Below are 27,116 nucleotides of genomic sequence, written 5' to 3'. Positions count from 1 at the left end.
CATAAGAAATGTTTTATGTTTTTTAGTAATGAAAATTAAAAATTGCCAGATTCAATATGAATATGAAAATTAAATGTCACTTTCGTAACAAACAATTCATAAGCGTGAAACAAGACACGGATCTTATGGCAGTAAGTATTTTATATACTCTTTAGCAGTAATTTCGCAGTTTGACAATGTAATAAGCCCTCTACCGCTTTTTTGGGTTACCAGTAGGGAAAAATTTCCTAACTTCTTGCGAAATTCTCTTCTGTTGCATACAAGAAACAAATCCAGAAAATTATTTGCAATTCACAATTGAAGTGCGCGAAGTACGTGATTTAAAGGGTTGCTGTCTACTAAAATTGATACACCATACGTACATAGCATCTGACTGCCACAACGCTCAATATCCTTCTCAAACACGAATTATAAACTACGGATAGGTCTTGGTTTTGGCGCCCACAAAAGGAAACAGTCAGTTTGAATTTTAAAACTAGTAAAACTAGTTGATTTTGTGAATTAATTAATTTTACAATTAATAAAAAAAGACCTAAAGACTAATGGAGAAAAAAAGATTACCACCGACGACGAACCAGTGACCTAAGTAAATTTACATTGGTATCAATTAATTGATTGAAAAACGGTCAACAGTTGAAACGTTGAAATGTAATCAATTGTGATCAACGGTGGATTAAACGAGTTCGTTGAATCAACACCCATCCCTACTGTGACATAATAAAAATAAAAAATAATATAAGCTCTGTGGTAACATCTATTTTGTGATTTGTCATAATAAGTGTAACAAGTTTCACTTTTATCTTTTACCAATTTATGACATACTGGATCTTGTTAAAAAGTACTTTTAACTATACATATTTACGTTTTGATAGTTTTGTCACCCTTCAATTGTCTTGTTTGTATTTAGATTAGACGAAGCTTCTAGTGTTTCGCATTAATTGAAATTTTTGTGCCACTAACTTATCCGTATACTTAACTAAACCATTCATTATTTACACAGCTGTGTGGCTCATACTGGACGAATTTTCGTTAACAGCACGTTATGGACATGGTAAGAATAATTGTAAGATCAATTTGTAACCTTGAGTCTAGGCAAGAATAATAGTGATCTCACCGATGCAAATTCGCTCCTACATCTTGCATAAATTTATATACCTAATACATCTGTATGCATCATCCTAATTCCCAATAATTTGACATTATGCATATAATACAGCATTGCCAGCAGTGAAACCATTGTACCGCATTTTCAAGTCCAAAATTCGCCACTGTGTTTACATTTAAGAAGTTTCTACAGACGCAAATTTTAAATTTAATACTTTACTATACTATTTTTTAAAAATTGTATTTCTGTATTTCAAGCTAGGTGCAACAGAGGATAAGAGACAAGTGCCACCAATGTTGCAAAAGGTTCTTCGTTATGATGTACAAGTTACCAAGAAATTTGTTGAACTAGCTCTCAAGACAACAGCTTTAAGATCTTTACGGAATCATGCTAAGTTTTTGGAGGTAATTTAAAAACAAATATTACCTGTTATCTAATCACGGTGTCACATAATTGTCACTGTGTTTGATATCTCTAAAGTCATGACTCAACCTATTAGTTACGGAAAATAATGTTTGATGTAACCTGAGGAAAAATTGCTATTTGAACTGTTACAATTATATTACAGTAAAGTGCTTAAAATGTTATGAAATTGGACAAAATAATTCTTAATATTAATTATTATAACAATCTTTAGAAACTGACTTTGATAGTTGTATGAAACTCGAGTTTATTGGTTACATTTATTTTATACATATAAACTAACACAGCGATTTAAAAAAATATGTTAATATAATTTATTAATTGACCAATTTATGTTATTCTTTCAGATATCATGCCATGGTATTGTTTGGCTGGCCAGTTGGCTCACTTTTATATGGCTATTTAATAACAAAGACTTGTATCAGCTTCAAGTTAACATGTTAATTGGTAAGAATATTGATTATTTTGACCTTAGCTATATATTAACTGCCCATCGCCTGTTACCTCGTCCATGCGTAATTAAAAGAAACTTGATTACTAGCCTATATGTTCTTTTATACTATGTTCTACACCTATACCAAATTTCATCAAGATCTGTAGAGCTGTTCCGGAGATACCTTGTAACAACCATCCACCCATTGAAACTTCTGCATTTAAAATATTAGTAAGATTGTAAAAAATTACAATAATAAGAGAATGATATGATAAACTGCTACATAACAATTTGTGTTATATGTAAATGAAAACTCACAACTGGATAAAATATATGTGCATGTATTTAAAATTGTAATGTGATAATTTTTCTTTTTTTTAGCTCTCATCTTGGATATTGTTGTTGTAGCAGTAATAAAAGCCTTCGTAAGAAGACGTCGACCTATCCCAATGAACAAACTCTTAGCTGTTGGACCTGACAAATACTCTTTCCCATCAGGTCATGCAAGCAGAGCGGTCATGGTTGTCTTCATTCTTTCGTATTTGAACCCCGTATCTATTATATTCTTACCTCCACTGTTTGCTTGGGCTTGCGCTGTGTCAATTTCAAGAGTTCTACTGGAACGGCATTATATTCTTGATGTTATAGGAGGTGTTGGTATTGGACTGTTAGAGGGTTTAGTTATGTCTTTAATTTGGCTCTCTCAGAGTACGTCAGCCAGCATTTTGTCCACCTTATCGGATGAGAAATTAGATGGAGGAGAGTTTCATGTGTAAAAATTAAAAAAAATTGTGTTCCTTTATCAAAGATTTTACCAAAAATGTAAAAGTATTCTGTGTTTTATAGTCAGATTTAATTTAAGGAACACTGATCTCCATTTACATCAATTAATTGTATCTAAAGCTGATGAACAACTATTGATAACGTAAGACCAAATGTATTTCAATAATATTTGTGAAAATAAATTATACATATTTTCTAAGAAAAATTAATAAAAAATTTAAATATTTAATAGCTTTCATACATTTTATTTTGTTTATGTTCTTTGCTCTGTTCTTATTAGCATGCTTTTGCTTGTGCTTTTTGATGATAAACATTTAGAGAAATTCAGTAATTTATTTTACTTTTTACTTTAAAGTGTTTTCGATTTTATCCCTTACTGCTATGAACAATATAACTGTTTTTTTTCCTATATGAGTTGTGATTGTACTTTATTATACTTTAGCATATTAGAAGACATGGGCAGTTTCTTTCTACAATTACATGATTAGCCAGTATGTAATTGGCTGTCTTTTAACCAGTGTTATTATTTATCTTGTTTAATAGTATTGTGAAGTTTTTGATAACTTGAATGTTTGTTTTGTTAAAATTTTTAAACATAGAAGAAATGTAAATGAAAGCGAAGCCTAATAGAAATTTATCTTTATCTCTTCTTGTTTCTTATGTTAAAATGACCACAAAGTAGGTCTAAAATATAATTGTCATTTATCCTCATATTAAACATATTTATTTTTCATGAAATTTACTTTTATTTAAATTACGATGATGCCATAATATTTATTTTATGACAATATTCCATACCGTTTTTATGAATTGAGATTTTGACAAAGATTTCTGAAGCGGGAAGAGAGGCGCTGCTATCGCAGTTCTGTCACTATATACAAACTATTTTTATTGAGGTTTAGGAAATAACATGACAGTTGTCCGACTTAAAAGATTGGAAACCAGGCCGTAAAAACTTAAAAAAAAAACTGTCAGCTGTCAACAACATCATATGTTGTCGACGTGTGTCGTGTCGTTGCAAGTTGTGATTATCGGCGAGCGAAATCATTTAAAATACTTCGTATTTAATTGTTATTTGTTCATTATTTAATCATCAGATTTGTAGTTCCCCTACGACTTTTATTTTGTAAATTGGTAACATTTTATCTTATTTTTACTAGTAGTAAGTTACTTAAATTTTCAAAATCGTGGCAGTAAATGTTGTACATTATTCTCCGAATCTTGTTTTAGTTACAATGAGGAAGCTGAAAGGAGCTGTAAAGGAAACCGCGAAACAGAAAAGGGAGAGAAAACAAGAGTTTGCGAAAATGCGCCAACAAATGCATACGATAGTTTTGCCTACTTTCGCGGTTATATTCATACTAATATGCACGTATGTTTATTTCAAAACGAGACCGACTTCTATGCAGTACGCGTAACTATTGGATGGACAAGGAGGGCATGTAAATAAATTAAAACTTCAAGTCAATCATTCAAAATAAGGAGTTTATTTTTTACATAAACAATATTTTCTTATGATTGTGGATGCAACAAGGAAATCCCTAACGAGAATTTATGTTAACTATCTATGTCTCTTTCATTGTATACAAAATACATTCCACTTGAGGAGTTCTAAAATAAAACCAGATGAGTTATTAAGGCACAACATAATTTACATTTGTAATGAAATAGCACATTAGTCTTGGACATGAAACTAATTGAAGCAAGTGTAAAACTTCGAACCACTAAACATGCGATAGCATGTTATCATTTTGTAATTTGTAAAAATACAGGTAGATTTTATTGCATTGAGTCCTTGACCACATATGTTCAGAGCAAAGTTGACATGTAAACGAAACATGTTATAAATTTGACCTATCCATTTTTATATTGAAACTCCTCATACCTGACATATCAAATGTAAATATTTAGCTTTAAATCTATTCTAAGTTTGCGAAGTGTGCAGAAATTATGTTAATAATAATTTATTTTGTTATGAATAATTTAATAGAAATTATGTTATCATAATCAGCCAGAGTTTGTCCAATGCTGAACATAGGCCTCCCCGATCATTTACCAATGCTGATATAATCAAGCTCTATTAAATTGTATGTATCTGGAATGAGGGTAACATTTTATCTATAGTTAGAAAATTTTAAGAAAAGTATCTTATTTATATTTTATTTATCATGTGTGTATAAATCTATTTGTTGTGTTAAATGAAATTTGCTCAATATGTTTTTATTTTTATTTTAACAAACCATTGGGGAATATTACCTTTGTACAATGGCAAAGTAGCGGGGGTCAATCCAATATGGGTAAAATAGCAGACTTCTTCTGCCCATCTGCTTAAAAGGTAGCTGTGTTGCCTACCTTTACTGTCAACCACTACCAAATCTACTTCTTCCTGTCCTAACCACATACTGGGTTTACTCAGAATTCAACTTTATGCCTGTCTTTGATGAGGTTGTACTATTGCACTGGACGAGCAGGCCATTTGTGCAGCATTAATTTTTTGCAGACCTTGTAGCTTATCTTAAGGTATAGGTAAAAAAAATCACATATATGTCAAATTTATATTATTACCAAATAAGTACTTGGCAACTAACAACTAAATATAAAAAAAAAATTCTCTATCAATACTGATTGTTAATACTGATATTCTTTTTCTGTTTGACACTATTGATCAGCCAGCCAAAGAGCCAACCGGAAGCTGTAAGTAGGAAGAGTCCACTGATGGCGTAGTACTGTGAGGTAATTGGCAGATGCAGGCTCTGTATGAGTACAGCAGTAAGTATTGACTGCAGGGCTGTGCCTATTAGTGTGTTGATGCCGAATATCAGACCGAAGCAGCTCTCGTCGCTCAGCTGACTGGCGATTTTTGCACTAAAAACAAACATTGCATGTTTTTGAATATCAGAAAAAATGTTTCCTTCTCCTGTTATATTATAATAGCGTGACTTGGTATATATTATTAAGATTTAAATAAGATTGTCACAGGTTGAATCGATTACTTGAGAAATAAGCTTTCATATTACTTTTAAAATTATTTTATTTTAAAAATTTATATTAGAATTACCAAGCACATAATTGCTATGTGAAAGGTACTTTATTTAGTTTACCCAAAATTAGATACCATTGTCTCCAAAAAGTATAAAAAAATAAACTCACCTGGCCATAGTAATAGTGAAGTGGTACAGCATTCCCATGACAACGTAACCCGCGTATGACACAAACACATTGGGTATGTAGGTAGCAACAAAGACTGCGATGCCTTGCACTGCCAGCACGGGCGCAGGCAGCTCTGCTCTGGCGAAGTACGAAGATAGAAATGCACCGAACGCTCCTAGCAGCGTTTGAAGTGCTTCCACCGCGCCGTTATATGCTACCTGGGACAGTGTCTTATAAGTTAAATAAACGGTAGTAGCTAAATGGTTAATTATACAGACATTACGCCGGTCGAGTAGCCGTGGGGTTGAATCCAGACTAAAGTGAAGCATATCTAGGAACAAGCTTAATTAAAATGTTAGCCACATTTTGTTGAAAATGTTACTTTTTGCTCAAGCTCTAACTTTATTTATACTCGTTTATTATGTCATTTACGCCTGTTTCATATTTTAGTTTTATGCAAAACTTCTATTCACTTTTTGTACATATTTATTCAGAGTGTGTGTGTGTGTGTGTGTGTGTGTGTGTGTGTGTGCAACATAGAATCTTAAAGAATTTCTTAACAATACGATAAAGATACAATTGAGTTGATACAGGATAAAATAATCTCCTAATTATACATACATAGATAAGAAAGTATAATACTTAAATTAATATAAACATGCAAATAAGATAATGTAAATGCAGGTACAAAATAAACTCAGTTTCAGATTACGTAGAATAATTCTAAGCTAATACGTATCATGTTTCATATTAAGATTAACATCGGATTATGACGAAGCACCTTTTATATTACATATTGAAATAGAAAGTTTTTATTTCAGCAAATAACGGGCTAATTACGTCATTTTGTCCAACTTTTGACATCATGTCAACGTTGTTGCGATTATATAATTTGTACTCTTCCATAAAGTGCCATTCACTTAATCGAGTTCATCTTTTTATTAAATTAAGAACTATGTAGTGATTCAACTCACAGGTGTGTGACTTTTCTCCTGTATATGTTTCCAGAGCAGCTGCACGTAGGTCTGAGCCTGCACAAAGAGGGCGAGCGCAGCCGCGTACAGCGCGGACCAGGCCAACACCTTGGGCCGTGAGTACGCCGCGCGCGCGTGCCGCCCTATCAATGTGCACGCCTCCCACATATTTTTTCTAAGTGAACGCTGCAAGGATACATGATAACTTAATTATTCAAAATTAGAAATCGAGACAAAAGAAGCTCTGTTAATATGCTAGTCAAAGAATTAAATAAACTTTCCACTTAGGATCGAATAATGTACAGCAAACATGACGTCACATAAATGGTTTGGGAATAAACGACCTCAAGGTCATCTGTACTTGGAATGAATGAAAATGATTGTGTTGGTGTGGTCATGGACTCTAGATGGTGGCAATGACCTATACAATTTCAGAAAATTATTTAGTTATAGTAAAGCATTTCCACAAATACTGAAGTCTGTACTACAATAATTAACAGACATAAAACAATATTCCATATAAGATAACTTTTTACGATAAACATGCAAAGCAATTAAAAAACAGTTCATTACGATTGTAACTCAGGTGTTAAAGTGTACATTACATCATTAAAAACAATATTCTGTATCGTAATTTTCAAATATCTTAGCGGGTGTGAACATCGCGCGAGTCGCTGCGCAGAAGAAAATTTTTAATGTAGCGGGATGCGGGGGGCGGTGATGACATTGGACAACGCGTCTACGACCTTGAGCCGCCACGATATTTGAAAACAATAATATCTATTACATATTTCTTTTACTAAAAGCTATATTGTTGCATTCATAAATACATTTTAGTAATACAAACAGTCGCAAAAATTAATTATCGTCAACTAAGGACAATATTATGTGGGGCTATTGTGAAACTGTTACACTTGGTGACGAATAAAATAACACACCTTATCAACGTTTAATTCGTCTGACGTGCTCTTGTCTTCTATGTTAGTTGTGACCGGATGTGCTGTCACATTTCGGTGGAAATATATACCGTAAGGGACCGATGGTAACCACAGCGCCCAGAAAGACGCGAGGATCTGAGCTGGAATATAAAAGTTCTATCACGATTTCTGGAGAACTGTCGAGTATAATAGCATATATGTATGAAAATGGAAGGAGCAAGAAATGCCAAGACTGGATATTTAAAAACGTTAAACACAAAGAATGTCTCAAAATTCTTTATGTCACTATTCATAAGTATATTTTAGTAGGTATACTAGCTGTCGCCCGCGGCTCCGTTCGCGCGAAATTAAATAAAACTTAAGAGGTACCCTATTTGTTCTTCCAGACTATGTTCTTTATGTATGCCAAATTTCATAATATTAAATATTTATAATATTTTAAGATGAAGTTAGTCTTTGAATGTGGCATAATTTCTTTGCAAAATCACTAAAGGCAATGTTACAGTATCATTATTATAGGAGTTATAGAATGGCTCATTGATAAATAAGTCAATTGGTTGACCGCGCTCATCGTGGCTCGTTCAGAGCTGCAATTAACTCAAGTAAAATTCATATCTTTTTCTGATACACTAGTTTTTATTCATTTTAATGCAATGCTTGTAAAGTTATTGATTAATGATTCTTATCTTCGTTTTTATCGTCTTTTTTAAGTATTGAATAAAATTATTTTACATTGGTATGTATAAGACATTATGTGAGGCATTACTAACCCTTATACTAAATAAATAAAAAATCATATTTGTCTATTAAGAATATTTAAATGAGAATGCAGGAGACAATACAGAACTGAAATTATAAATGACAGACAATTTTGAAAAAAAAAACTCTATATAAAGATACAAGATTCCGATAACACAAGGAGATGATGACATGACAAAGAAATACAAATAGAATATAAATTTATACCTGTAAATGTGATATAATTGAGATCTCTATAGTCCATGAGTTCATAATGTACTAGCAACTGTGAGCTGAGTCCAGATAGGAAACGTCCAGTGAGCGCTGCTATCCTGGTATATGAAGACACCACTGCATATTTAGTAGAATCAACCTAAAACAAAACATAAAAACAACAAATATTGCTTGACAGCTACCTAAACAACTAACACAAAGTTCTAATACAAAATACTTGCTGTTTTTAAACGTTATATTTTACTTTTCTTACTAATTATTAACGCTAAAGATTAGATGTGTGCTAGAAGGTATCTCCAGAACAGCTACAGGGATTTTGTTGAAACTTGGCATAGATGTACACACATAGGCTACAAATTTTTTATTTATTCCGCGCAGACAAAGTCCATGCAACGTCGATCGCGATAGCTAACCTGTTTATACCGTTATGTGGTAGTTTTTGTTGGTTTCTTAACCTGTTGTTTGTAATTATGCACATATTGTTATTCTTAACACACCTTATCATTCACGAGAGGCACGCGACATGTAAATGCCATGTGTAAATGTTTACAGCCTGATAGCTGCAAGATGGTTTACATAGCTTGTGCAATATAATGTATATATTGGATATTGAACTATGTTAGGACTGACTAAGGTATATATTATGTGAAATTACCTATTTTTCCTTAATAAATGTTTAATATGGAGTTATAAAAAATCACAAAGCTTTTTTTTATTATCTGACCTGGTAGGCCATAAGTCAAATCAAATTGTGATAGCTCAACCATAAGCATATACAAATAAGTAGAATATGTCAGTTTTTGTTTTTAAAAATACTGTAAGATACTATAAAAACATTAATCAGAAACAAGAATCAAAAGCTTTTGGGTAAATAGTCAATTTATTTTTATTATAAGCTTTTGTGATAAACGATTTCATAATTTGTTTTCACTTAACATCAGAATTTCCATGTGAATCTAATTTTTTTTTATTAAAATATAAAACAGTACAGTGGCCGTCTTTCATTGTGTGATTTTTTACTTTGAACATTATTAATGTAATAATAAAAGTATTTATTTACCTTGGCATAAATGTATGTCAAATATGCAACTTCTGTGGCCATATACAATCCATACAAGAACTGTGAAACTTGTAGCCATTGCAGGCTCTTTGTCCATAGTAATACTGCATAAACTGAAATACCGCTTAGTCCTGAAATTAATTACTACATGAAAAATATAAAATTTGCTAAGTAAAAATTATAAGTATTATTTTGCTGTTTCAAAACTTATTATAACCAATAATGTTTACATACTTATATATAATATCTAAAAGAGAAGGCTCATATTAAAGTGATTTTCAATAAATTAGTTCTAACAAAATATATGTTAAAGAATTACTTTAACTTAATTTATTAGTCATTTTAGTATGTCAAAATAAATACAAAAACCTTTAACTTACTGACCAGAAATTATAATAACAGGTTTAAACCTTAAAAAATCGGTTATCAAAAATATAACCACAAGTTGTGCCAAATATGAATATGTTCCTACAGGGTAAACTTCTTGATTCAATTGATTTTCAGTTATGTTTCTCCATTCTCCAAGTAAAAACTCGGTAACAAAAGGCTCAGACGGTCTTATTTCTCTCAATGTGCCGAACGCGCACAAAATCAATGTAATCTTTATCCATTCTTTCATCTTCAATGAATGTCTTCAGTTATAAAAATTAACTTTTAATATCAAAAATGTAATTTAGCCAGCAGTCTCTGCAGGCAAATGCGTGTTTATGTTAACACTCTCATACTGTAAAGTGATAACTTCGGATTTTTTTGCTTGCGACTTTAAGACGCGCCGGCAAAACTTACGTAATTTTATGACATTTTTTTGTTTGGTACGCATCTTTTAAGTTTTTTGTTGAATATGTACGCTTTTTCTAGGTCATAAAATAGTTTATGTATAAATATTTTTGATTCAGACCATCAAATAAAATACAAAAAATAAAAATACAAATATTGCCTTCTCCTGACATTTAAATTTGACATTGACATTTAGACGTTTCGTTCGATTGAAAAGGCAGACAACGTGTACAATGTACAATGTACAACGACTTCAATGTTTGTTTTCATTTTTACAGGACTTGAAAGTATATAAAACACAAAGATATATTTTGCCCATAGTCGATAAGATCTCAGTATATAATTTAAAAATGGTCAAATTATTTTCTGTATAAATGTAACCGTTGCGAAGAAATTTTTTGTACAAAAATATAAAAAATACCTCATTGGTTTTCTTTGTCGTATGAAAATGTAATGGTTATTTTCATTTAAAACCTCTTTTTCTTTCATTATTTAAATATTATAATAACCTATAACAACAATGGTGAAAAAACAGTTGGATGGATGGGAGCAAGCAAAGAGAATGTAACTAGTTGTTAAATGTAATGGGAGCAAGGAGCATTTGACAAGCTTAATAAAAGTTAATAACGTCAATGTCAAATCCTAACATCAACACGACTTTGTCATTGTTATGAAGTTATCTGATAACGATGTTAACGTAAATGTAAAACTTATGGGGAACTTAAAATACTCAATTTATTTGTTGATATTGAAGTTGGTTATAAGTTATAAGACTTAACAATTGTTTAAAAAATCGTCTGACTAGCTTAAACAGTGAGTAGTAAATAGAGAGGGAATCGGAAGATTAAAAAGTCACAATCTCCTAGATATGTTTATCAGTTTTATTTAGCATGGTTGAATGTACTCGTTGTGGAAAAGTTTTTAAATACGAGAGCGAACGCAAAAGACATGAACTCAGCCATTTACCAGGTTTTGAGTGCAATAAATGCGGCAAAAAATTCACATATATGTAAGTTGAATTATCAACAATGGTTGCGAGTTATTATTAGTAATGTAGTATTTATTAGTGATTTGTATCTTTAGTTCTGCTCTAAAGCGTCACCAGAAGCAACATGAAAGGACGGGAACAGTTGAATGCGATAAATGTAATCACACTTTTAAAGATGCAGTTCTTCTCCAGCGCCATTTGAAATATGCCCATGAAGGTAAAAAAATCAAATGTAAACAATAGAGTAAAATATTTGTTGTGATAGAGTATGCTTAGATCAAGAATAATATTTTTTTTTTACGTTTTATAAGCTAGCGCTTGACCACAATCTCACCTGGTAAATATTGTTAATTACACATCTTATTTAATAGGAGTGCCTTTTGTCTTGACTTGTTTCAAGATATTCTCTCAATCCTATGTATTTTTTTTAAATCTTGATATTTATTTTATTACAGGTACACATATTTGTAAAGAATGTGAGGCACAGTTCAGTAGCCACCAGGCTCTCCGTATTCATATGTTAACACACAAACCAAAGTCCGAGCGGAAGTATTCATGCAGATATACTGATTGTAACAAAACATTCAATTTCTCTCATCACCTCAAATACCATGAGATGACACATACAAACAGTCGACAGCACTTTTGTGATATTTGTGGAAAAGGTACATCATTTTATTATAATGTAAAGAGAAATATTGTTAATAAATATTCTAAACTTTAAATTCAAATATGCAATGAAAGCTACATGGGATATGATTTGGCATGTTGGGGACAATAGTTCAGGGTTACCTTTTTTTTTTTTAATTTCGATTATTAAAATATTTTCAGGGTTCATCCAATCACACAATTTAAAGGTACACATCAAAACACATGAAACTAGTAAGAGGTTATTATGTGAAATGCCAAACTGTACGAAAAAGTTTAAATCTGAATCAGCTCGGAAGAGACACTACGCTAGACATAGTAAGTATATCTATAAGTGGTAAATGTAATTTTATTCTTTTACACATTTTAATATACATACTTGTTCTTGTTTTTTAGAAAAAGAACCTATTGATAAAGAGCCATCCAAAAATCTGGTAAATGTTTCTGCATTATCTGAAGGTATGTAATTTTTCTACAAATTTTTTTTGCTTTATTTCAACCATATTACAATTTAATGTTACACAGGTGATCGATCTTCTCCATGCGACCAGTTCACTGTTTTATTTCCCGAAGACCATGAGCTTAGTGAGGACAGAAATGTCAATACAGAATTGTCAGCGAGTACATTACCAAAAACAATAGAGGAATTTCAAGTTGACATAGAAGATGATTTGCATGGAAATATAAATGATTCCATGGACTGTGTTAACACATGTAGATCTGTATTAGGCAAATGTTTAGTGACTGGGGATACAATTGGGAATGGAAATTGTTTATGTGATCAAATGGTTAAAGTGAATACTAACGAAGTTAACAAAAATCTGAAAAAAGAAAACAAAAGACTACATAATGTGACTGAGAAAAGTAATGATATAAATATGTCATGTAATAGTTGTGCATGTTCTAATGTTAAATCGAATACAGACAAAATAGAGAATAAGAAAAAAGTAAATAATGATTGTATGCCAGAATTTGAATATGGGGTTAACGGTATTATTAAAATAATTAATACAATTGACTCAGATTTAGAAGGAATTGTTATCAATAACAAACCTAAGGCTAAATCTAAATGTGATGCTGAAACTATTCCGTACAACAGTTGCAAGGCAATTTTAGGTACTTGTATAGTGAGTGGAAATGGAACGATTAGTGAGGATTGTCTTTGTGCTAAAATGTTGATAGATGATCAACAAATGATTAGTCAAGAAATGGAAGAAATTACACCACAACCATGTGATTCTACAATGTGTTTGTAGTTATAGAAGTGCCTTATTATTCTATAAGTGAGATTTTAAATCATTTTCATGGTTAAAATTTACATATCAACTTTATATTGATTTTCAAACATCATCAAGTGCCATGAATACTAGTTTATTGTAATTTATTCATATTTAATTGTTGTCAATAAAATAAATTTTAAGACTGATTTTTTTTTTCATTTTACACATATAATTTTTTTTTGTTGTTTTCTTTGGTACTAGTTATTAAGACAAGCATAGTGCTATCTTAACTTCAATAAAAATGATTTATATTCCATGTCGTTATCCTTTTGAAGTAAATGTAAAAAATCGTGGAAAAATTTTATTGATACTATTGGCATTGCATAACAATCGAGAGTGAAAAGACACTTCTGTCGCCAGTAGATTTAAAATGAAAACCATAAGTTAATTATTAACTTTAAATTTATTTACAACATAATTCTTTACAGTTTCAACCATATTATACAAAATATATCTTAGTTAACAAGATCTACAATAATTATTATTATACAATCAGACATCACTTCTGCTAAATATCACCAAGAACTGGATATTTATGTACGAATGGAAAATTACTATAATATTATAATTTATGTCCATGTTATCACATTTAGGCATGGCAGTATCCTTTGAAGACGTAAAAATCATTTTTGATTCTCGAATATTCTCTTTTACTCTATATCCCAAATTTAAGTTTTATTAACATTAATATAATATACATTTATCTATGGTAACAATCTATAATAGAATGCAATAAAGTATGTCTGTGAAAGTTAGTGCAAGGGAGAATGTTCCATGATATTTGGTTATGCATATGAGCACATTCGAATAATAAATAATCTAAATTTACACGATTTTCATCGTGATCATTATAATTTGACTAGTCTAATGCAAAATATATTTTATTGTCTTTATAGTAAACAGGATTCTCAATGTAATTCGGAAATGTAGCAGAATGCTCAATTTTATCATTCATTAATTACAATCATTCAACACTACATTGGTACTCCAAGAATGTTAGTTAATATATTGTTCGACAGAATCACAGGAAATGAAGTCATGTACAAACTTATTGCATATTACTAAAAACAAACGTACACTACGCCTCATTATAAATAAGAGAGTTAGTATTGTCCGAATCTACTGTCCTTCTGTCACTCTTTTTAGGTGAATCACTTATTTGATTAAGTTCAGCAAGATTTTCTCCGTCGTAGTTTTTCTTCAAATTATCTTGGCCATTGATAACTTCTGGCTCTATTGGTACTACACTAAGTATATCGTTATCATCATTAATTTTTATTTTATTATCTGTAGTAGCGGCAGTAGTTTCAGGCAATGAGATTGACATCATTGTAGTGTCATAGTTTCCAACGAGTCCAGATTTTACGGTTTCCTTTTCAAAAGGATCTTTGGTAGTGTCTAAGTCGTCAGTGTCCAATAAAAACGTCGTTAAAGGTACTGCGTCATTCCGACCTGATAAATCCTTAACATCATCGACTATTGGATCAACGGATGTAGTAGTTTCAGTGTCTTTATTACTATCACCCAATGATGTTTGTGATTTTTCTTCATTGGAAGAAATATCCTGGTGCATTAGCATTTCTTTTAAAATAGCTTCATTATCTTCAGCTTTCAAAGATGTGTTTTCTGTCATTGCGGGTGTTGTTCCATTGCTATCTGTTTGATTATTTACAGCAATATTTTCATCTGAAACACGATGTAGCTGATCCTCTGTAGTTTCATTTTGGGTTTCATTTACATTCGATGGTTCCAAGTCATGACCTTCTTGAAGTTTTTTCACTAGACTCTTGTTATTTTCTATTTCAGGTAAAAATGGGTTCATCTCCGTTTCGTGGTCTACAAATTCTGTTGGCTGGTGATTAACGGAATGTTGTGTAGTGTGGTTGTCGGGGAGATTAGATATTTCGTAAATGTTTACATTTAAGTTATTTGCTTGAGATACGTTACTTGATTGCATATTCGATTCTGAGATATTTATCATGTTTTCGTTGTTACTTTTATCAATATTATCTTGCGTCGTTGTTGCTAATGTAGTTGTAATATCTGATACAGCATCTGTTATCATTGAAGTTGCTAGATTTCTAATAAAGTTCATGTCGTCTTCAGAATTTTCCCAAACTTGAGGGACTGGTTGTGTTGTACTTACTGCAGAATTCAAGTTTTCATTTGAGGTGTTCATCATTTTGTATATGTAATCGCTTACAGTGGTTGTTTCAAAAGTGTCATTCGTTTCAACTGTGGGTATAGGAGTTAATTCATCCATTTGGTTTTCTTTGGAAGCTATTTGCACTACGTTCATTGCGGTAGTTTCTTCAATCATTGAACCAGGTGCGTTTTTCACCCTTTTAACAACCAAATCATCATTATCGTAATCGTGAAGCATGCCGTACTGCGGCATATCATGTTCAATGTTCTTAGTGGTGTTAGAGCCCATATTTAGGTAATCCGGTTCAAAGTCGTCTTTATTTGAACCTCGACTCATTATTTCATCTAATCTAGTTGCAGATGCTTCTGTTGTCAATTTATTTTTATTTTCATCGATGATATCTTGATAATTTATTTCTGTCACGGTTTCAGATAACCAATCTGCACTAGTTGTAGTTTCTGTTGTTTCCTTAAACATATCGTTCGCTTCAGTTCCAATAGCAACACTTTCCTTATCGTTCACAAAAGATTTAGATGATCGATTATATAGTTTATTAATAGCGTCAAAAGTAATGTCGCCCTCAGCAAAATCTTTTTCAGTTGTAACGTTTAAATTCATATTATTATCAAACTGACTATTGTTTGTATTTTTTAGAATTGTCATAAAGTTTGGATCTAAGATATTTACGTCTTTAGTTTGTTTTGCAATGGAATATTCTGTACTTGTATCGAATGCTGGGGTCGTTGCATCTGCACGTTCATACATCGTGGAACCTGTCGTAATACCGAATAGAGAAATTTGGCTGGGAGTTGTTTCCCCATTTATATTATTCTCTGTAGTGTCATTATTAAAGAAATGTCGGCTTTCTTCTATTCCCGTCAATACTGAGACTGTCGTATCCAATAAACTATTCACTGTTGTTTCTTCACCTGGTTTCTTTCCAAGGAATTGTGATATTGATACTGCATTAGTACTGTGGTCACCTTCATTCATACCGCTTTTAGTGTATGATTCTATTTCTTTATCAGTGTCTTGTAAAGTTGTCGGTCCTCGACTAGTTTCGTCAATGGATTCATAAGATTTTGAAGATCTTTCATATGTTACCTGTTCGGTACTGCTTTTATCACCTTTAGAGACTTTTTCACTGGAGTCTTCAAGCCACTCATTTTCCGTAGTCGTTTCTTGAACATACTTTTCAGACAACATTTCAGGTTGAGTAGTATCTATTTCAGAAGGTATTAATGTAGTAATATGAAATTTGTTATCATGCATGTGACTATGATGAGTAAAAGAAGACGTTTCAGTAGTGGATAGATTTTCATTATCGCTTAAATCTTTGTTGTTTTTCATTTTGTTAGATTCAATAAAATGAGCATTTTCTGTTGTCTGATATACGAACGTTTCAGTAGTTGGCTCAGGTGTGGGTTGCGGTTCAGATGATCTAGCAAATTCGGGAATTAGTGTCGGGTTTGGTTGCATGTCTTTATTTAGGGTTGTACGATCAAAGCTATCACTTGCTACTGTAGTTTTCACCTCATGTTGGGGTTCAGATGTAGGTTCTGGTTCAGCAACAGGTTCGTTATTTTTCGAATTATCCATCATTGTGTTTTCAGTACTCGGTTGTTGTGTAGTTTCTAAGAAAGAAATATATTGTGTAGCTATATTATTGTGTTCCTCTGGATGATGTATTTCAGTGACATGTTTATCATTTTCGTTTAGAGAGCTACCAAATATATGTGAGAAGTTTACATCTGAATCATTTTCGGTAGTGGTTTCTGAAAGAGGAGGCGCAGTCTGTTTGCTATAAATAATCTCTGTATTCGAATTTGCATCTTCAGAATTGGGGTTTACGGTTGCCATGCTCATGTCCGATGTGAAGTTGTTATTTATTTGATCCTGATTATCAAACAGTAACATACATTTTTTGGGCTGCTTCATATCAATTATTTGTCCAGGAGGACAAGTGCATGTAAAGTCTAAAGTTCTCTTGTCAAACTGGCATCCATAATCACAGCCGTTTTTATTTATTTGACATATATCTAAAATCCGCCTTGTGGCCATTTCGTCTTCAGCTATGTGGTAGATACTAATCATTCTGTTGTTTTGTGCTAAATACATGTCCAAACTTTCTTTCAAAGTATTCGGTGTCAGAAGGTTGTCTGATGTTTGAGTATTGTACTTAGGATCCCAATGGATTCTGTAAGTAACAATTATGGAGCCCCGTCTGTAAACAAAGAAAACATGTAAGTGTTTGTTACCGTTTCCAATTGAATATAAAGTAATTAAATTATTCTTTACCTTATTTTAACGATCTCAAGAGCGATGTCATTCTCATTATACTCTAATTTATTTATTTTGGAATTCTTGTTGAATAATACTTGTTTAAGGGCATGACCAAATGCGTTTGCAAAATCTCTGTAACCATCGCTTTCGGGATCTTCAAGTGCAGCGGTGAAATCATCGTTATCGATTTTTAGTTCTCCTTCTAGAGTTCGAGGTACTGTAACAAGAAAACATAAAGGTTATAATTTACGTATTTGCAAAAATGGATACCATTCCCATTCCATTGAGCTTTGAATTTAGTGCGTTTAACACATGTTTCGACTCACCGTAGACTGATTTGTCGCCCGTTTCTTCAGATGCCGAGGAAGGATCTATGGAATCATCGTTTTGCATTTGTGGCCCTTGATCTAAGGAGGGCGGCGTCGTTCGATACTGAGTGCGTAGAATTTCTTGGTTCTCACGGCTCATATCTTCTTGACTGTTGTCTTGATCCTGATTGTTTCCATGTTCAGTTGTCTGGTCATTTTCACCGTATTGTTCACTTTCACTGTTCTGTTCATTATTGCCGTGATCATGTCCGTGGACATGAGAATGATTCTCATCTTGTCCTTGGTCAGATTCGTGGTCTCTATCGTGTTCGTGACTATGTTCGTTGCTCATTGCATTGGAGATGCCGCCGAGCGCGCGCGCTGAGCTGACGGATGCATTATATGGCTCGAGAGGCGTGGGAGAGTTTGTGAAGAGTATTCCAGCTGAAAAAAATTGCAATCGTTTGAAAAATCTTTTGCATAGTCAAAAATACCCATCGACTCTCAAGCTCTAATGCTATAACTGAAGGTACATGAAGAAGTAAAGTTTATTTTATTCATAAACTTTCAACTAAAGTTTAATATAAACAAGTACTTACTCGCTGCTAGCACTATTAGGGCTACAATGGTTGCGACAACTAGCCCCAGCAACGTCCAGCACAGCGGTCGTTTGCAGCCACCTTTCTCTCCTCTCTTGTCCGCTGTCACGTACAGTTTTTCGCCTCTGAAATAAAAATAATTAATGTTTGAATTTTCCAAATTAAACGTTGAAATTACATTAACAATGTATTAGACTATTAAGGCAAGTAAATCTGTTGATATAACCATTCATGTTCAACTATTTGGGACATAACCGAAGCTCTGACCTTTTAGAAGAATGAATGGTTGTGTTCCACTCACACCGTCACACCTTGATGTCACATGTCATAACTAAAACGCTCTACCAATGACATATATTGTTACAACCTCTTCATGAAATTGTTATCAGTTTCTGAATACCCATAAATTTAGGTAACATGGAAGAAATAGCCATGTAAAGATATGTTTTTATTTAACAATTTTGGTAAATACATCGTACATATTTGAAGAAATTCTACATTAAAATAATAGGCATTTCTCAATTTTTTTAATTTTATTTTCCAAAAGTTATCACAGCTGATGTTACTTAACATTGATTCGAGTGAGTGACTTTATTTCACATAATAATGCTACTGTTATTCCAAAACGGTAATACGTACGTTTCTACATCAGGTTTTGGAGCGTTCGTGAGAAGAATTTGATTTTCTGCGGGAACTAGATTCATTGTTGGTCGTGTCCCGAACATTTATCAATTATATTGACCTCGCTTTAAGAGTATATTTAAAAAAAATTGTTCGCACACATATACACTTTTTAAAATATTAAATTTGTATCACGTGCGGTCGATTCAATTAAAACTTTAATTCTACATAATATGCAACCAAATCTATAATTTCTTTCCACGTTGTAAAAAATGAACAAAGTTATAGAATGCGTATTATTTGAACGCATCGTTTAATTTGTGTCTTTATGTCAAGGGAAGAAGGATGATATTGCGGTTCTAGCAATATTTCAACATGTCTTTGTTGAACCACTGTTCTGGGTCTCGTATAACGTGCACCTAAGCAAATATTAATTCGCAGTTTTGGAATTATTCGAAGGTCGATGTAGATGTGCATCATGTTTACTTTTAAATTATTAATAACTTCAAAATCAGGTTAACGATTTTAATTTATAATATATTAAATGTCTAAATGTGTGTTGTATTGACGGGCATTTTGGTGGAATCTTTGATACGTTTGGGCGAAAAAGTGTATATCAGTTCGTCCTTATTGATCTTCAAAAGTACCAACTAAATGCTTTGTCTAATTTAGTTATTGTTTTGAATAACATGTGTGCAAAAAATTTTGAACGGTCTTACAACAATTCTTCCATTACAAATTTCTCGTATTGTCATGATAAAACTGTGTTTTGAATGAGAAAAGAATATAATTTGTAATATAATGTAGCTAATTTGGGATGTGAATTGAATAATACACACCTATGTTATAGTTATGGAACATTCGTATTCCCTGTTGAGAGATAAACATATATTTACTGTGTAGGATAGAATCTACCGTTTACTATAATACTAGCTGTCGCCCGCGATTCCCTCCGAGCGGGATTAAAAATTTTACTAATATACAACTAAAATTTCATAAAAATCGGTCAAGCCGTTTCGGAGGAGTATGGTAACTAACATTGTGACACGAGAATTTGATAAGTAAGATTTTTAAATATTTACGTATTATTATTACAAACAATAAATTTTTCTAATGAATAAAATATACATATCTGTATTAAAGACACGCAGGGATATCTAATTTAATCTTAACAAAGCTTGAAATAAATAAGCATTAAAGGATATGAAATGGTCTCGTAAGTAAGATGGGTATTGTTATAATGTACAAAGTCATAGTGTGGTGTGGGTCATTGTCCTGCGCTGTGTGCATTTGCCCGCGCCTCCCCGCCACACAGGCTGCTCGCTCGACTTTGTTATGGTCTTGTGGTCCCAGGACTTGCGACGTGACCCTCTCATTTACCACGCTACGCCGGTGGTATATTGCCACTTGAACGTTAACTAAGAGTGAAGAAAATTTCGCTTTACTAAAATGTTTTAGTTCGATTTACAGATGACAGAGAATTGCGGATGTATTATTTATCGTACTGTGTATATACTTCATGCAAAATTACAAACTCATTTACAAATAACAAATTTGATTATCATTTAAATTGTTGTAGTTTATTAATTTCCGTGCTGTTTAGTCAGGCCCAAAATTTTTAATTGTCCGTTCACACGAAACTTAATTGATGTAATCAGGATATTTTCAAATTCTCGATTGGTGTTCCTTTCATGATTATTGTGTTAGAGGAAAGGGATTATTTAATTCGGTGCGGCATCCTTCCTATAGCTTTAATTATTTCGTCTTAATGTTATGCGTTTAACGGATAGGAACGTATCCTGCACGAAATGTGGTTATAATTTTTTTTAATTGTAAGACGACGTGTGGGATGTATACCTGGTAGCACTGATACGGTCCGCCGGTAACAATGCGGAGGTGCAATAAACACTGCACGATTTTAAGGTACGGAAACATTTAGAACCTTGAGTTCTATTACTATTCGAGTAGTCAGTAATTTGAAAGCGGAACTTGAATACATTGTTTCTTAACCAAAGCAACCGAAGCAAATATATTTTACGACTTTTTTTACATTTGATTGTATCATTATTTGGAGGACATTGTCTATACGATGTTAAATATCTTAAGCACCAACCGGTGTGTACCTATACCTTAATTTCTAATTCGATGGCTTGTCTAACTATCTGCTGATCTTGAATCTATGAAGGTTTTTACTGCGAGCAAGGTTCAATTATGACCGTATAACAACTATTGGTTTAATATTTTTGTGTATTGAAAAAAAAAATATTACGTTGCTCTGTATTCCAAACGCTTGCAGCTTATTTGACTGAATAGTAGTTGTTTTTAATGTATTGTTCGTCACAATAATAGCATAGCTACATATCTATGCATTCAAACATAAACTATGTTGCAACAAACGACAAACGCGACCGTCCAAAATATCACGCATCATTTCAATTCGTTTGTATCAAAACAAGTTTTGTTGTAATCGTGATGTGATATTATTGTCTCTTCAGTGCAATACAAATTATTTACGCCCAACGCTGATTAAATTTCAAGAAAGCATGTCATAGAAAAAATAATTTACATAGGTTTAATAAGGTAATTTTCTTTTATCAAACTAAGATTTATCTTCACATTGAGCGTTCCTATTTCCATAACAATAGCTGTCGCGCGCAACTCGTTCCATACGAAATTATAAAGTATATAGTACCCGATTCTCATAACGACTTAATATGTATATCCAATTTTATAAAAATCAGTCAAAACGAGGAGTATGGTAACTCACATTGTGACACGAAAAATGTATATATGTATATGATCATAATAAAATAAATATATAATGATAGTTGTTTCGGTATTATTATCTACGTATTTACATGGTTAATTATTGGGTCTGAAAAGGATGTTGTTATCAAAAAATTACAGTGGCCTTTAAGTCAATTTTACGGTCACGTCTTCCTATTATTGTCAAAAATTATATACGGTATAATTTACTGCGTAAAACATAAATATAGTGATAATGGGGACAACAGAAAAATACAGAAATTAGCATACTGTTGTGGAAATAGCATTAAGTAGGGAAAGTTGACTAACTTTTTAAACCAAACGTTCTCAATAGATTTGTATTTAAAACAAAAACAACAGTTTATAAAACTTGGACGAGCTTTATACAAGACTTTAAAACTCCACAATATCAAAAATTAATGAAATTTTAATGCGAATTTCTTAAGCTTAAAGAGGATTTATTCATCAAATATCTTTGTATATCTCGTAATTTGTAGTTCACAAAAGGTTAATATAATTTTGATTAGATTATAAAAGCTTATCGATTGTTTTTTGTTACTTTAAAGGTCAGTGACAAATGGAAAGAAATATTTATAGTGAAATATTCTGACGACAAAATAAAAATAATGTAGTACATATGTTCTATAATAATGGTCAGAAATAAATGACGTGGCAATACTAGGAAACTGCTACTGTTTGACTACCTTTTGTCACCATTAAATAGTTATTTTCTATCTATATAAATCTGTATTTTTATAGTATATATAAACAAACAGAAATTAGTATGATAGATGTGTTTGCGACTATGTGTGGGGCCTGTACGGTACTGTGTTTGTACAACATGCGTTGAATGTATTATTAACTAAAAACAGCGATTGTCAAAAATTGTGTTTGAAAAAACTAATTACAACTTTTTTGTTCTAAATACAAAGTAATTGGGCTAGAAGTGTGCAGTATTTAATACATGTGAAGTGATAAATACAACGTATGTTAAAAGAATTACAAATATGGATTAAAAATTACGGAAAAGTCTCTTAAGAATATCGAACTTTTTGTTCGAGATGTATCAATTTAATTGCTTGACAATTCCAAGTAACTTCAGCTTGATACGTAACATTCATTAGGCATACGTTGTAATGGGACATTTGTATATATCGGAATTTAACAATACGTGTTGTAGTTTTTATGTTATTCGATTGGCATTTGTTATTATATCGGGAGACTGACGATGTGCGTTGCTGTGAGCAATGAGCAATGCGTCAGGAACGCACACGCATCTTTGTTTGACGCCTTTATTGTAGAGGTGCACCAAATAACCCAACGGCTTAGCGGTTAGTAGCATTCTGGTTCCAACCTTCGATGCCCAATTACGATTACTTTAAAGTAGTCACTTAGCCTAAAACTGAAGATCAAAAACTGATTTAACTAAAGATTATAAAACTTAAAAATACATTTTCTTATTAGGTATAATTTTTTTTTAAAAGACGAAGACAAACAAGAGTTTTGAACGTTGTCAACGTTCTTTAACAGTCATTCGTGCATTGTGGTGCAACGTATTGTTTAGAATTTCTTTCAGATAGACATGTCGAGCTCTTGGCATTGTCTTGTAAAATATGCAAGCGGCTTTCTAGAAAGACAATTTTAATTGTTTAGTTCATTATCTTTGGTATGTGCTAACGCTGGGTATTTTTGAAATGATCTTGGAAGCTTTCTGTTAAATTTAGTTCAACAAAAACGTAACTGTTACCCAAATAATTAACAAGACAACATTTACACTTCAAAGAGAACAAATTTCGTAGAAATGTTTAAAAATATACAAATTCAAGCATTGAACACAAAACATATTGGTATTGTTACTGTTAACCGCGCGAAAATTACTTTTTTGTTGATAAAAAAGTAAATTTATCGTCAGCCAGTATCCGTTGTCTAGACTTCTACTAACAATTATGAATAATTTTTAATCTATGATCAAACGTACTGTGTCCTGTCTATGGCTAGTGCAACGACCGTGACTTACGATGCATTGCATAATGAGCGATGATGTCGTGAGGTCCGCACTTCCTTTATTTCCGGTTATTCGCACTTGCGTGGGACTGTCGGCATGCTTTGACCTTATGTAAACTATGATATTCTGTTGAATACGTAATACAATTTTCTAAGTTAATATTAGTATTTTATTTGTCACATTTGCCTTATAAATTATTAAAAAGTTACTACAGATTAGGTTTGAAATTCCAATTAGGCTTCATAACTTTTTTTTTATCTTTTTTAGGCTTCATAACTTAAAAAGTTTAGCGATCATTACTCTTATTTATATATCTCAATTATCTAAATAAACTTTAGCAACGCACGGCTAACTTTTTTAATTAAATACTAAGCATATCTATTAAATGAATCATGTATCATAACATTGTTTTAAGTTATTTTAAAACATGTGAGCTTTCCTCTGGAACACGCAACGTCGGGCTCGTGGATAGAATTTACATAAGACGTTTGTATCACTTGATAATGCAGCTAACACCTGTGTTTACAGTCATCAAACTATATTTAAAAAAAGAACTTCTCCTATTAATAACAGTCTAGTACAGTAGCTATGTGTCTTTTTATTTGAGTCATTTTTGTAACCTGAGCTTTTAAATGTACTGTTCCCATAATGTGCTGAACTTTAACTTTTAATGTTACGTGTACTAATTATTCGTTTTACTTCTCATTTACTAGGCTGCATTAAAATGTTTTATAATTATAATATTAAACAGTAGGCATAAAATATCGGTTGCTACAGAATCTTTTTCAAATTAATCTATTCGTACATAGTTAAATTACGACTACCGTTAGTGCTCGCAAAAAAATGTTACTCTCATAAATAGAACAGCCGTTACATGTTACCATTTAAGGCCGGGGACTATTGCGACAGCTATTAGGCGCAGGCTGCATTCCTTTCAAATCGCCTTTTACTTAACACACGACATAATTAGTCGGTACAGTTTTAAATATACAGAGATAGCGGCCCGTTCTTACCCGACCGCGTGACGTCATAACAGGGTAAAACAAACCAGACCACCTTCGGCGTAAGTTGTCGTATTTAAAAAGATAATGGAATGAATTGTAATTCAGTTTGCTACGATTATTATCAGCTACATATGATTCGAGAAGAAGGAAGATTTTCGTTGCGATTCTTGTTAAATTTTAATGATATACAAGTTTACAAATATTAATTTTTAAAAATGTTATACTGTTTCTTCAAAATATGCATTATTACAAATCTAAATTTTAGACGATACTTTAATTACGTTCAAAAACATTGTATAATTTTTTTTTTCTTCAAGGACTTATACATAGGCGTAGACAAAGAGCAAGCAATATCTAGTTGGCCATAAATATCAACCATAATTATAAGAAATAAAAACAAAAGAGAGTATGGTCAACTATAACGATTTTTAAATGGGCATTGTAACATAATAGGTCTTAAATTAAATCGGAAACTCCGACTTTGGAGTCATATAATTATTGTGTTCATTTATTGCATTAAAATATACGGCATATATAAAATGTTGTTCGTTATAGAATTTAAATTCATGTCAGCTGACAGTTGCTTGGACTCCATCAGTAGCGTTTGCGCCTTGTAGGCATTCCAAGGCCAGCTTGTTTGAAATATTGCCAACGGTCTTAAAGCTTACCAAATATTGTACTCTTGGGTCAATTCAATTATACTATAAAATATAACTATACATTGTATTTTAATCTCTACTAATAATAAACATAAAGTTTATTGTAAATTTTAAAGGCAAAAAAATGTTCCTTTTTGAAGTCGGTTGAAAATACGGCTTTAAATTTGAGGAATCCGGTTATGTTTTGGTAACAACGTGCAATTTGTACAGCTTATAATATAATGTCCTAAACTTTGTATTAAACTATTGTTATAAAGACAATATAATAGATCAGGCTATATACTAGTTACAAATTTTCTGAAAACAAGTTCCTAGTTAACAAAAGAAAGCGAATTAAAAAACGTCAGATGTTTTAATCTTACTAATCTTATAAATGCGAATGTTTGGATGAAAGTATTGATGGATGTTTGTTTGAAAGTATCTCAAAAACGGCTGCATGGATCTCGCTGAAATTCGGCATAGATGTAAAACATAGTCCGGAAGAACTTATAGGCTGCTAATTAAGTTTTTTTAATTCCGCGCGGGCAGAGTCGCAGGCGACAACTAGTTTACGATAGCATACAAGGACTTGATTAAGAGTGATTACATGTTGCTATAATAATTTTACATGAAAACTTATGTAAGTTCAAAGATCTTTGTGGTTAGTTTTCATCCTTGAACTTGGTAATTCACTACTCAGTGTTCATTAGTGTTTTTTCAAACAGCACTTGTCAGTAACATGTGTGTAGTGATGGCAAATAATTACTCATTTTCGCATCCGTGTGTCGAAAATAAATCCTTGTTTTTTTTCGATTCTTCTATAGATGCCAACTTTGCGAATGTCATTCAAAACCAGTTATCAGTTTTGGATTTTTATTTACGGTGTGACTGTTTATATTATTCGTTTTCAAATCGAATAAATTTTCCATCGTAATCGATGCGAAAACTAATATGTTTGCTTGTTAAATTATTACTCCAAGATAAATAAGGGTATTTTGTATATATAATGATCTCGATTGCACGTGGAATTCAAGATATTATGACCGATAAGTAGACATTCAACATTGAAAATCAAAAGGGGAATGTTTCTGTAGTTAGTACACTTCTATGTTTGGTGGTAGTGAATGGGTTACATTAAAAGGTCATCTATGTAACAGTATGTATAGAACCAGACATATTATATGTACCTTGTAGTCTATATAATAAAGCTAGTGC

General features: G+C 32.1%; 4 protein-coding genes across 6 annotated transcripts in view; 2 read left to right on the top strand and 2 right to left on the bottom strand.

The window, feature by feature from the left end:
* Positions 1-734: 734 nt before the first annotated feature.
* LOC106118202 (presqualene diphosphate phosphatase) lies at positions 735-3,482 on the top strand. 3 transcript variants are annotated; one of them, XM_013312768.1, is made up of 5 exons: positions 735-838; positions 1,001-1,051; positions 1,363-1,509; positions 1,876-1,975; positions 2,343-3,482. In XM_013312768.1, the coding sequence occupies exons 2-5, from the start codon at positions 1,043-1,045 to the stop codon at positions 2,735-2,737; spliced, it is 651 nt and encodes a 216-aa protein (XP_013168222.1). In that variant the 5' UTR covers positions 735-838; positions 1,001-1,042; the 3' UTR covers positions 2,738-3,482. The 3 variants fall into 3 exon arrangements, with proteins under 3 accessions (XP_013168222.1, XP_013168223.1, XP_013168221.1); XM_013312769.1 differs by lacking the exon at positions 1,001-1,051 and having other exon boundaries at positions 743-838; XM_013312767.1 differs by having other exon boundaries at positions 757-1,051.
* Positions 3,483-5,287: 1,805 nt separating this feature from the next.
* On the bottom strand, positions 5,288-10,776 carry LOC106118201 (thiamine transporter 1). Its single transcript, XM_013312766.1, has 7 exons — positions 10,223-10,776; positions 9,839-9,969; positions 8,773-8,917; positions 7,807-7,946; positions 6,869-7,054; positions 5,895-6,112; positions 5,288-5,609 (listed from the first exon to the last, which is right to left on the bottom strand). The coding sequence occupies exons 1-7, from the start codon at positions 10,455-10,457 to the stop codon at positions 5,360-5,362; spliced, it is 1,305 nt and encodes a 434-aa protein (XP_013168220.1). The 5' UTR covers positions 10,458-10,776; the 3' UTR covers positions 5,288-5,359.
* A 525-nt stretch (positions 10,777-11,301) lies between these two features.
* Positions 11,302-13,609, top strand: LOC106118200 (zinc finger protein 567). Its single transcript, XM_013312765.1, has 6 exons — positions 11,302-11,624; positions 11,699-11,820; positions 12,059-12,268; positions 12,435-12,569; positions 12,648-12,710; positions 12,777-13,609. Exons 1-6 carry the CDS (start codon positions 11,506-11,508, stop codon positions 13,505-13,507), a joined length of 1,380 nt encoding a protein of 459 aa, XP_013168219.1. The 5' UTR covers positions 11,302-11,505; the 3' UTR covers positions 13,508-13,609.
* Positions 13,610-13,964: 355 nt separating this feature from the next.
* LOC106118199 (protein PF14_0175) overlaps positions 13,965-27,116 on the bottom strand; it is a 45,814-nt gene continuing 32,662 nt past the window's right edge. The window contains exons 4-7 of the mRNA XM_013312763.1: positions 18,868-18,992; positions 18,287-18,712; positions 17,976-18,177; positions 13,965-17,901 (exon numbers count right to left, since the gene is read on the bottom strand). Of these exons, the coding sequence (XP_013168217.1) occupies positions 14,610-17,901; positions 17,976-18,177; positions 18,287-18,712; positions 18,868-18,992 (4,045 nt within the window). The 3' untranslated portion in view covers positions 13,965-14,609. The remainder of the gene's footprint in view (positions 17,902-17,975; positions 18,178-18,286; positions 18,713-18,867; positions 18,993-27,116) is intronic.

The sequence above is a fragment of the Papilio xuthus genome, unplaced genomic scaffold, assembly GCF_000836235.2.
Source record: "Papilio xuthus unplaced genomic scaffold, Pxut_1.1 DF827597.1, whole genome shotgun sequence".
Lineage (NCBI taxonomy): Eukaryota > Metazoa > Arthropoda > Insecta > Lepidoptera > Papilionidae > Papilio > Papilio xuthus.
The sequence above is the reverse complement of the archived record's forward strand: the minus strand, read 5'-3'. Positions and strand labels throughout refer to the sequence as shown.